Here is a 12,118-nt window from a genome sequence, read left to right on the forward strand (position 1 = left end):
GAAATTTTGATAACACAAGATGTCTACATTTAGAAACTAAATCCCTGTGATACCACTCCTATAAATCACTTGTATTACCTCAGATATCTGAGATACAGACAGTCCATCAGTAAATATTTGATTACCTAACAGGTACCAAGACTGCAGTTGGGGCTAGGGATACAATGACAAACAATCCCTGAAAGTCTTCTAGGAGACCCACCCCTTCCAAAAAAATGAGTAAACAAAAGAACCATTTTAAGACCAAAGAAGAAAAAACGATGCTGTCAGAAAGAATAACAGAGGCGCCACTTTAGATAACGCAGTCCGGAAAATCCTCTCCATAAAGCGACACTTCAGCTGAGACCAACTATTCAAACAGCAGAAAGAAGAGCATCCTGAGCTCCATGAGAATGTTTAACAACAAAGGACCTGAGCAAGAAGAGTCTACAGAAAGAAGAAACCACTCCACCTGCAGCACAGTATAAGAAGCAAGGGAGAGACTTCCCTGGTGGCACAGTGGTTACGAACGCGCCTGCTGACGCAGGGAACGTGGGGTTTGATCCATGGTCCAGAAGATAAGATCCCACATGCCGCAGAGCAACTAGGCCTGTGTGCCACAACTATCGAGCCTGCACTCTAGAGCCTGCGAGCCACAACTACTGAGCCCACGAGCCACAACTACTGAGCCCGCGCGCCTAGAGCCTCTGCTCCACAAGAAGAGAAGCCACAGCAAAGAGAAGCCCACGCACCACAATGAAGAGTAGCCCCCGCTCACCGCAACTAAAGAAAGCCTGTGCGCCGCAACGAAGACCCAATGCAGCCATAAATAAATAAATTTACTTAAAAAAAAAAAAAAGAAGCAAGGGATTTGGCATCAGACTAAACTCCACCATTTATTTGTTGTGCAATCTTAAGCAAATTACTGAACATCTCTGGGCCAATTTTCTCACCTGAAAAATGGAACAAATAATAACCAGTGTTGTTCTGGAAATCCATGAAATAAGACACATAAAAAGTTCAACACCTTGCCCAGTCCCTCAAAATTGTTATAAATTATTCTAAAAGCTACCCGTAAGAATTAGTTAAATATTTACCAATACCTGGCTATGACTTTAAAAAACAGCCATGAATCAAAGCCTGCAGTGGAAAAAACATACTAACCACACACTTTGCCTACTGCTTTAGTCCTTGCCTTCCTTCACGCTTTAAATAACTATTACAAGCTTACTATGTGGCCAAGAAATATTAGAATACAAATGTTAGGATTATAGTGTTAAGCCAAACAAAGTCCCTGCCCTAGTGGAGCTTATATTCTACCGCAGAAAGACATGCAAGTTAACACTAAGTGCTATGAAGAAAAATAAATTGGAGAGTAAAGCATCAGGCTATTTTAAGATAAAACAGTCAGCTTCCCTGAGGAGATAACATCTTAGCAAAATGTGAATAAAATGCAAGAGCAAGGCCCCTGGTGATCTGGAGAGAGAGCATCTCTAAGCAAAGGGAACAAGACCCAAGTCTCTGAGAGAACAAGTTGGCAGAGCTGTAATTCATGCTACATCTGCTATAAAACAGCTTTAGCACAAATGCTTAACTATCAAAAAACAAACTGAAAAATGCTTTACAAATCACCAAACGAAGCTCCTTGGGGCCAGGAAACAATTTTTACATTGTCTTTGTATCCAATTCCCCAAACCCTAAAATATTTGAATGATCCCAATCCACAGCACAAGTGCCAGAGGTGAGCACAGTATCAGACAAAAGAAATCAATTCAGTAATCAACTAAGGAATTTGTACATCTGAAGACTAAGTAAGAATGCATATCCAGAGCTTTCTTGTGGGCAAACTGAAAGGAAAGACATGTTAATATGGCAACAGGTTTAATGACCATCATAATTACTTTAAAATATTTTTAAGTAAATGGAGAGATACATCACATTTGTGGATTGGAAAAGGTTGATAGAAGATGTTAATGTTCCCCAGAATGATCTGTAAACTCAAAGCAATTCCAATCAAAAGCCCAGCAGATTATAAACAGAAACTAACACACCACTGTAAAGCAATTATACTCCAATAAAGATGTTTAAAAAAAAAAAAAAGGCCCAGCAGAATTCCTTTTAATTGACAAGCTGATTTTAAAACCAGTAAGGACATACAAAGAAATGATAATAACCAGAACAATTTCGCAAAAAGAATAAAGTTGGATGATACTATCTGACTTCAAAGCTTAGGGTAAGGCAATTAAGAAAGTACAGTACTGGTGTAATAGACATACTGATCAATTAAACAGAAAAAAAGAGTACAGATTTTTTCCCTAGTTTTTTGATAAAGGTAAAAGGTAACAAAGGGGAAATCATAATCTTTTCAATTAATGGTGCCAGAACACCCAAATACCTATGTTATATAAATAAACCGTTACCTCCCATCATACTCAATACGAATCACAGGTTTAAATAAAAAGCTATAAAATTTCTCAAGAAAACATGAGAAAGCTTTGCTACCTGAGGAAAGGCAAAGTATCATACAAGGATTCAAAAAGAACAAAGCATGAAAGAAAATAAATTGATAAACCAGACTTCACAAAATATAAAAACTTCTGCCTTTGAAAAACACTATTTAAAAAATTAAAAAGCAAACCACAGACTGGGAGAAATAGTCTTAATACAGACCTGTACCCAGATTTGTTAATAATGTAAGACAAACAAGTCAATTAAAAAACAGGCAAAAAATGTCAACAGACATTTCAAAAAACACATAAAAATAGCCAAAAAGCACATGAAAAGATGCTCATCATTGGTGATTAGGAAAATAAAATTTAAACCACAATGAGACACCACTACACTCACTAGAGTATCTAAAAGGCTGAAAATACGAAGTGCTGGTAAGGACATGATCAACTAGAACTCTCATTCATTGCTGGTGGGAATGTAAAATGGCACAAACATTTTGGAAAACAGTTTGGCAGTTTCCTATAAAGCTGAACATATGGTCATTTCCTCCTAAGTATTACCCAAGCCACATGAAAGCATAATGTTCACAAGAAGCTTTATACACAAATGTTCATAACAGCTTTATTCACAATGGTCAGTAGTTGGAAGCAACTTGAACATCCACCCACAGGTCACCAGACAAAGTTGTAACTCGGTCATAAGAAGGAACAAAATACTGATACAATGATATGGATGAAATCTCATAAACATGCTAAGCAAAAGAAATCAGACATGAAAGAATACACACTATATAATTTCATTTCTATGAAATACAAGAAAAGACAAAACTAATTTATAATAACAGAAAGATCAAGAGCGGTCTAGGCAGGGATAAGATGGTCTAGGCAGGGATAAGAGGTGGGGAGTAACTGCAAAAGGACACAAAGGAACTTTTGTTGAATGCTGGAAATGTTCTATATCTTGACTGTGGTAGTAGGTTACATGACTACATACATACATTTTAAAAAACTCATTGAGCTCTACATGCAAAATTGGGTGCATTTTAACATATGTAAATTATACTTCAAAGTTGATTAAAATGTCATTCATTCACTAAATGTGCTTTGCACACAACAGACGTTCAGTAAGTTGAACAAAAATTGTAATACAAAACATTCCTGAGATTCATGTAGAATGGATCAGTACACTGAAGTCTGAATAAAGTATGACTCCTGACGGTACATAAATATACCCTATTTGTATTCACTGAGTATTTACTCAACACCTACTTACCACATGCCAAGACAACATACAGAATGCACTACAAAGAAAGAAATGAGAACAGAGAGAAGCCCACGTGTAACTGTACAGAAGAATGACAAGACGTTTAAACTCACGTTGTTAGCAAGAATGCCCCATCACCACATCTCTCCAGAGCCTTTCGTGCAGGAGGTTTTGCTGCGAATTCCACAAAGCCTTTTCCCGTAGCTCTACCACGGTCATCCACGACAACCACAGCTTTCTCTACTGGACCAAACTGGGAAAATGCTTGCTCTAGAAGCTCATTGGAGACAACCGGAGAGAGGTTCTTGACAGTTAAGGCTGCTCCATGTGTAGCAAAACGAATTCGGAGAGGTCTGCTCTTCAAAATGGTGCCATCCAGCTCTGCTTTTGCAATTTCAGCCAGTGTTCTGGACTCCTTTATAGGAAGAAAAAAAATCACCTTTTAAAAATTACAGTAACAAAAAATTTTAAATAGTGGTTTGTTTCTAGGGAAGAGAGCTGGGCAGCTTTAGAAAATGACTGATGAGGTCATTTTGTTTTTGCATCGTTCAATGATGGTATCACATGCATTTTATTAATATTTTAAAGATAATTAATTTTAAACATTTTAAGTAGAAAGCTCCAACCTCAATGTCGTGTAAAAAGTCATCACTTAAAGATGATCTACTCATAAACAAACTGCCAACTATTAAATATGCAAAATAATATCTTTTATCAATCTCCTACATGTATTAAAAGAAACACATACTTTTTGAGACCGATTACCAGTTACTAGAAACTACTACTGAAAATATATTAATTCTCTATACACTCCATGTTTCTGATATTTGCATCTTAATAAAGCGTACCACCTCTCCAATGCCAGACAAATCCCTTTCCATTTTTATTTCCATTTCTCTTTTATATTATCTGTAAGAAAACTACTATCAGGTGTTATTAATCACCTCTTCTGAAATACTTTCATGGGCCACACATTTCTCACCATTACAGTGAGAGAAGCAAACACACATTCATAGGCTGTAAGAGTTCTCTCCCAAAAAAAGAGTTCTCTCCATTATACAGAAAAGTGCACATACACTTATTATAAACTAGAAAATACATTCATTGCTGAAACTACAAGTTAAGAGAACTTCCTTCTTCAAGAATTCCAAGTTGGTATAAAACATAGGCATCTAAAACAACAAACTGGTAAACTTACTACAAGTATGTTCTTTCTGTGCTGTGAAAACTTCCCAGCAAAAACTGAAAGAGGCTTTATACGCATTTGTGAGAAAAGTACAAATGTACTTTCTTATGAATAAGGTCGCAACAGCTTTTTATTCAATCCCTAAACTGTCCGCAACAGCTTTAAATTACAGCACTTAAGCAAAAATCTACCTACAGAACTAATTTTACAAAGACAAATGAACCTAACCTTTTTATAGATATTCAAAATGGCCATTTTGTTTATTACTCTTAACTTAGTAACAGTAGTAGTAGTGCCAGCAAACATTTCACGAATATCTAACAAGGGATATGTCCTTTGCAGCTAAGATGTCATGTAATCCAGCAACTCTGAGAGGCAGATTTTGGGAAGAGAGTCTGGAATTAAAATGCTGTCACACATGTAACTGGGAATGGGAAGGAACGTGAGGAAATTTCATGGGGTGATGATAACATCTTGATCTAAAATCGTGAAACCATACACTTAAAATTTGTGCATTTCATTATATGTAGATTTCAAATACCTTAAAAAACAATATTGGACTCTAGTTAATGGTAAGCATGCTGAAGTGTTTAAGAGTCATCCACTGATGGACGGATGGAGATAAGAGATACAGATATGTGAAAAAATACAGCAAAATTTAATTGTAGAATCTAGACGTGGAGTGTATGAATGTTCATTTCTATACTCTGAAATTATTCATAATAGCATGTTTGCGGGCAGGGGAATAGACAGAGCCTGGTGAGGACTTTGTAAAACTGTCAGAGGGCATCTCCTGTTCAGATTCAGTCAGACATAGTGACAATGTCACATATCTTCTTTTTTTCAGGATGAGCAAGAAATCTCCATTTCTATGTTAAATCAAGTACTTTTTTACTGTTGGCAACAAATTCAATTTTTAATACTTTCTGGCCAAATAAAATGTTTATGCTGTCAGGAATTTTCAATGCCACAGTCCATCTTCAAAGTTTATACTTTTTATGGTTTTAAATGGTTCTACATCAGGGTTCCCCAACCTCAGCACTAGTGACATTAGGGGCAAGATAATCCTTACCGTGGAGGGCTGTCCCATGCATTGTAGGATGTTTATGCTAGTAGAACCACCTCCCAGTCTGACCACCAAAAATGTCTCCAGACATTGCCAAACGTCCCCTGGGAAGCAAAACCACTCCATTTGAGAACCACTGCTCTAAATGTGTACCAAAGTAACTGTAAAGTCAATTAAAATTATGTATTTGAAATGAACCAAGATTTCTTTACTTCATAGCTCCCGATAATGACATAACTTTTATTAAGTGGTTATTACATGCCAGCCATTCATTCCTCCCCCCATATATATACATATACACACGTGTGTGCACTATCTTTCATTATCCTTACCAACAATCTAATGAAGTGGGTTTTGTTACTATCCTCACTTCGCATATAGGGAAACAGGTTTATAAAGGTTCAAGTAACTTGTCCAAGATCACACACAAATGCTGATTTCAATCTATACAAAATTCACAACCTCCATCAATACACCATAAATACAGCCTTCCAGCTGGTATCTCTGCATCACTCTTCACAAAACGTAAACTACAGGTTCTTAACTGAAAGGAATACAAAAAACAAGCAAAAAGAAACTGAAGTGACTACCCCAAGACAGAGACTGCTTCAACTAGGGTCTAATGATTTCCACTGGCTCCACTTTCACTTTCCAACAGCTCTTTCCAAAGCACATGATCTTTTCTCCCATTGTTTACTAATGGTGAAAATTCCCCACCGCAAGAGTACTAATAAGTTAATAAGTATAAGGAAATACACTGACGCAAAATGAAAAAATCCTTATAGTCATTCAGTAAAGTTGCTTAAGTAGCCTGCAGTACATTCATACTGTGAAATACAATGTTGTCATTAAAAAGAATCTAGGGCTTCCCTGGTGGCGCAGTGGTTGAGAGTCCGCCTGCCGATGCAGGGGACACGGGTTCGTGCCCCGGTCTGGGAGGATCCTGCGTGCCGTGGAGCGGCTGGGCCCGTGAGCCATGGCCACTGGGCCTGCGCGTCCGGGGCCTGTGCTCCGCAATGGGAGAGGCCACAACAGTGAGAGGCCCGCGTACCACAAAAAAAATAAATAATAAAAAAAATAAAAATAATCTAGTGCCATGAAAAGATGTTGAAGACGTTTATATTAAATGAAAAACTCAAAGCACAATACAACGTGTATGGTACAATTTGATTTTTATGGAAAAATTACACAATGTTTAACAGTGATCATCTTTAGTAAATGTACTAAGGTAGGGAAGATCTGCTAATGTTAGAATTGTAATTAAGAGAATGTCCCTGAAAAAAAAGAAAACAGAATGTCCCTGAAATAAAAGATGACTTCAAACTATATGCTGGGCAGGCCCACTACATTCTCTGCTACATCTCCTCTAATATTTGAACGATCTATAAGAAGAACATATCATTTCATAATTAAACATAAAAAAGCACTAGAGGAGGGGGTTTAGTCCCCAGTGACTGACTAAAAGTAAATTCAGTTGATTTTAATTCTTTAATTAGAACAATGGTTCTCAAGCTTTAACAAGTATCAGAATCACATGGAAGGGTGGTTAAATCCCAAAATTGCTGGGCCCCAACCCCAAATTTTCTGATTCAGTAGATCAAGGGTGGGGCCGTAGAATTTGCTTTTCTAACAAATTCCCAGTTAACAATTTTTGAGATGGTTTAGGGTCAGCATTGCTAGCATGAATGGCAGGGAAAATAATTTAAGTGGACTTCTGCTTACACTAGGAAGAGATCTGAAATTACTGGACGGGGACCAACCACACTTTTGTGAATCACTGCTCCAGAAATCTGGTTTACTAAAGCTAAAAGTAGGGGAAAATAAAAGCAGAAACCAAGTTCCAGTCAAACTAATGACAGTTTTAACTACAGTAAGCTTGCTTTAAAACGAACTACAACTTTCCAGTTAATTTATCCAATCTAAATTGTCAGTAACCATCCAAAACCTAAAAAGCAGCGTCTGGGTCTAAAATTCCACAAAATGTGTCCAAAATACACACAGTGTTTCCCATCGCTCATGTACCATGGACTCACAATATGGGTTAGAACCTCACGAGTAGCTGCCACTTAAATTCTTTTCCCCACCATTACATACAAGGAATGCTGACCCTACACCATCTCAAAAATGTTGCCTCACCTCATTAATTAACTGGAAAACTACAATTAACTAGAAATAAATTAAATATTAACTACTGAACAAGTAAAAAGAATTCCTAAAGACACAAATCAGATCAAATTATACCACTATTTTAGAGCCACTACACCACCAGTACACACTACAGCCACCATACGATTACTTATATTCAGATCCGGTATGCACTATGATTTTTCTAAGTAGAAAAAAATACATAATAACTCAGAAATATTTAAAGCTCTTAAATCTACCTGTTAAACACAGAGTTCAGATTAAACAGTAAAATTATCCATGAAGTAAATCTCATAAACTAAATTCTAATTTCCAACTGACAAATTTTTAACATTCCTACACAAAAATTTAGGGTGATGGAGTCTAGGAGCATATCTCAAAGGGGCAGACAACAGCAGCCCTTCTCACCTCCGCATTTCATAATGCCATAGATAATTATTTTAAAGAAAAGGAAAGCGAGGACCTGTATCTTCCAATATAGTAGCCACAAACCACATGTGGCTATTTAAATTAAGAATAAAAATACAGTGTGTGTGGGAAAAAAATAAACATGGGGAAACAGAAAAAAATTAATAAATTACAAAAATAAATAAAGAAAGAAAGAATAAATAAAATTTAAAAGTCAACTCCTCAGCCGCAATAGCCACACTGCAAGTGCTGAACACTCACATTCGGCCAGTGGCTATTCTATTGGACAGTGCAGACACATTGAGGGAGGAAGAATTTTTAGTAGCTTTAAAATTAGGAAGGAAAAAGATTTTTCCACATCAAAAAAGAAATGTTTATTGGCTTAAGTATAAGGCTTCCAAAAGAGGGAAATTCAGCCTTACCATTCTTCCTCCAGAATGTCAACTTCAAAATAGAACAAGATGGTGCCAGAGGCCAAAGATTGTTAAAATGTTAAATAACACCCTTCTGGAAAGTTTACTAAAAGTTGCCTATAATACGTTATTGTAGAAGCCTAAAAGCCTAACTTCCTTTAAGATAAGTTTTGGATTTACGTTAAAAATAATTTTAGCAAGTGAAAGGCTGTTTCTCTAATGTCCAAAGGATAATTAAACATACTTATAATTTCATGTTCAAAATGCCAATTATTAAACTTGAATTTTAAGAAAATGTCTAACCCTCCTCTTGAAGCCATTCAGATCTTCAAATGTTCTCCCTAATACTAGTGTCACTGCATTATAATCAGTTTTCTCTACGTATTAAAATTTTGCCTTGTCTACTCACGGAGAGAACTCGATTTTGAAAGTTTAAGTTCCAAAAAGAAAGCTTTGGGAAACTGCAATGAACATAAAATTCGAGGATCAAACTAGAAAGACAAAAGACACAAAACCCACTTATTTATATAAAACGGCCTCCCTCTAAGAAAGATATTCTGTTGGGGAAAAAAATCCATCTAAACACGAATTACATTAATGCTGTATAAGTGACACTGTGAGCACAAAGCACACAGAAAAACCCAATAAAGTAGCTCTTTTGTCCTGTAAGTGTAAACTCTCACTGCTCAAATTTCTTCTAAAGATAACTAGAGAGGCACAGTTTATGCATGATGTCGGAAAACCTATTAAGGTTTAGACTGAAAAGAGGTAAAATATGTGCTATTCTAGTATCACAATGTATGAGCGAGACATAAAATAGCAGTAAGTCCTCGTGGGAAGCACCCTCACACGAGGCACGCGCTGAGAAGAGGAAGGGAGGGGAGACGAGGGGAGACGAGGGAAGACGAAGGGAGGGGAGACGAGGGGAGGGGAGACGAGGGGAGGGGAGACAAGGGGAGGGGAAGAGAGGGGAGGCGAGGGGAAGAGAGGGGAGACGAGGGGAGGAGAGGGGAGACGAGGGGAGGGGAGGGGAGACGAGGGGAGGGGAGGGGGGAGGGAGGGGAGGGGAGGGGGGAGGGAGGGGAGGGGAGGGGAGGGGGGAGGGAGGGGAGGGGAGGGGAGGGGGGAGGGAGGGGAGAGGAGCGGGAGGGAGAGGAGGGGGGAGACGACTTCTCGGCCCCCGCGGCCCCGCGCCCCGCCCCCGGCTGCCCCTCACCAGGCGGATGAAGCCGAAGCCGCGGTCGCGGTTGATGAAAACCTCGCTGGGCTCGCCGTAGCGCTCGAACAGCCGCTTGAAGTCGTCCTCGGTGATGTCCGTGGGCAGGTTCCCCACGAAGAGGCGGCAGCGCTGCGTGTATGTCTTCTCGCCCGGCTTGAGGAAGCTCTTGATGTCGATGGTGAAGCCGCCCTCCTCGGCCGGCCGGTCCTCGGCGGGCACGGCGGGCGCGGGCGGCTCGCCAGGAAGGGCGAGCGCCATGGCCGCCGGCTCGCCCTCGCCGGCCGCCGACTCTAGAGCGCGAAGGCGCGCCGGGTTCTTCTCGATGCGCACTTGCTTCAGGTTTCCTCTCAGCATCATCTCAGCGCGTGCCCCCCCGGACCCGGCCTAGAGCTCGACCTGCGTGTCGATGTCCGCGCACGGAACCGGGGTCGGGAAGGACGCCCTCGGGGACGCCGCCAGCCCGCCGCCCGCACTCACGCCCCGGCCGCTCGCCCAAGATGGCGCCGCCACAACCGCGGTGGGAGGGAGAGACGCCGCACAAGCCCCGCCCCTCCGCCGAAGCCGCGCCGGGGCCAACGCGCCTGCGTACTGCTGCGCCCACGCCTGGTGGCGCGCTCATGCGCACCACTGTGCGCGCGTCCCTGTTCGCAGCCTTCCCAGGGCTGAGAGGAAGGAAGATCCCTAGCCCCGTAGGTAACAGTGATGTTGGAAGTTGCAGCAGTGTGTGAAAACGCAGTGATTCGGGAAATGTCCACATTCTCTTAGATGCCCAGCTCAATTTTCAATGACAGCAGAAAGTGAAAACTTGCAGATTTTATACATAGCATTAAATAACGAGGTATTTCCCAGTAATTGAAACAAAAACACATTTCTGCCCTTTTCAAGAGCAAGCTTTTATTATACTTCCTAATGAAAAATCCAATTCTATAAAATAATTGTGATGTTGATTATTCACCTCAGAGAAGGACTCTGTGAACACCTATGGACCACACCCTAGGACAGGGTCATCAAACGTTTTCTGCAAAGCGCCAGATGGCAAATATTTTAAGATCTTCAAGCCATAACCTGAGTCGGCCAAACTACTCAGTTCTGCCCAGTACCGCTCCTGGCACGTGGTAGGTCTTCATTGGGTATTAAAAAGAAATGAATTCACAGTCACTTTACAAAACCGTTCAGTTTCTCGTGAACTTAAACAAATGCTTACTTTAGAACAGCAATCCCTCTCCTATTCATCCAACTGAAATGAAAACTTGTGTTCACACAAAAACCTGTATGAAAATGTTCATAGGGCTTTATCTGTAATCAACGAAAACTGGAAACAACCCAAATGTCCAACTGGTGGATAGACTAATGTAGAAGGGTAACTGAGGACATGGGAAGAGACATAACCCAAGAATCGGCTCACCTAACAAGCTGGGTGCGTGCGAATGTTTCAGGACTGCAAGCAGTACTGATTGTTCTGGGCACTGACCCACGCATGTCCTCGGTATAATCGGGACCATAAGGAAATAAGGAGGTGCACTGATTAGATGTTCAAGGAAGGCACAGCCCGCGCTAAATAGAACTCTTTGTATTAGATAAAGTTATAAGTAAAGTACATCTAGCTCTTAAAATATGCTTTTAATTACAAAAAGTATAATAGATGTAAGATAAAGCTTAAATAAATACGCCATAGTGGACTGAGGGCTTTGCTGTTTTGCCTGAGCGAGCAACAGCCCTCTACCACTGTGCTTTAACGCATACATCTCGTGTGTTGGACTCATTTTCGTCTCTGACTGAACAACTGCAACATTTGGCGCCCGAACAGGGACCTGAAGGTGAGTACTGGGACCACACAGGACCAGAGGGGACTTTTTGTACGCCAAAGGAGAAAGGCGAAACCTCTGGGAAGGGTAGAGTCATGGGGAATTCCCCCTCTGTGGAAAGTCAATATATTAGGCTCCTGAGACAACTATTACAGAGTTCAGGCGTAAAAGTGAAACAGGAAT

The 12,118-nt window shown here is 40.3% G+C and overlaps 1 protein-coding gene across 12 annotated transcripts in view; it reads right to left on the reverse strand.

Annotated features, from left to right (window-relative positions):
• Positions 1–10,646, reverse strand: part of PSPC1 (paraspeckle component 1) — a 113,423-nt gene extending 102,777 nt beyond the window's left edge. For all 12 annotated transcript variants that reach the window (XR_014013627.1, XR_014013628.1, XR_014013629.1 and 9 more), the window contains exons 1-2: positions 10,128–10,646; positions 3,807–4,108 (exon numbers count right to left, since the gene is read on the reverse strand). Coding sequence is in view for 2 of the 12 variants with exons in the window: in XM_081214946.1 (XP_081071072.1) it covers positions 3,807–4,108; positions 10,128–10,487 (662 nt within the window). In the remaining 10 variants the exon portion in view is untranslated. The remainder of the gene's footprint in view (positions 1–3,806; positions 4,109–10,127) is intronic.
• Positions 10,647–12,118: the final 1,472 nt, after the last annotated feature.

The sequence above is a fragment of the Mesoplodon bidens genome (genome assembly GCF_964165515.1).
Source record: "Mesoplodon bidens genome assembly, chromosome: 17".
Taxonomy (NCBI): Eukaryota; Metazoa; Chordata; class Mammalia; order Artiodactyla; family Ziphiidae; genus Mesoplodon; species Mesoplodon bidens.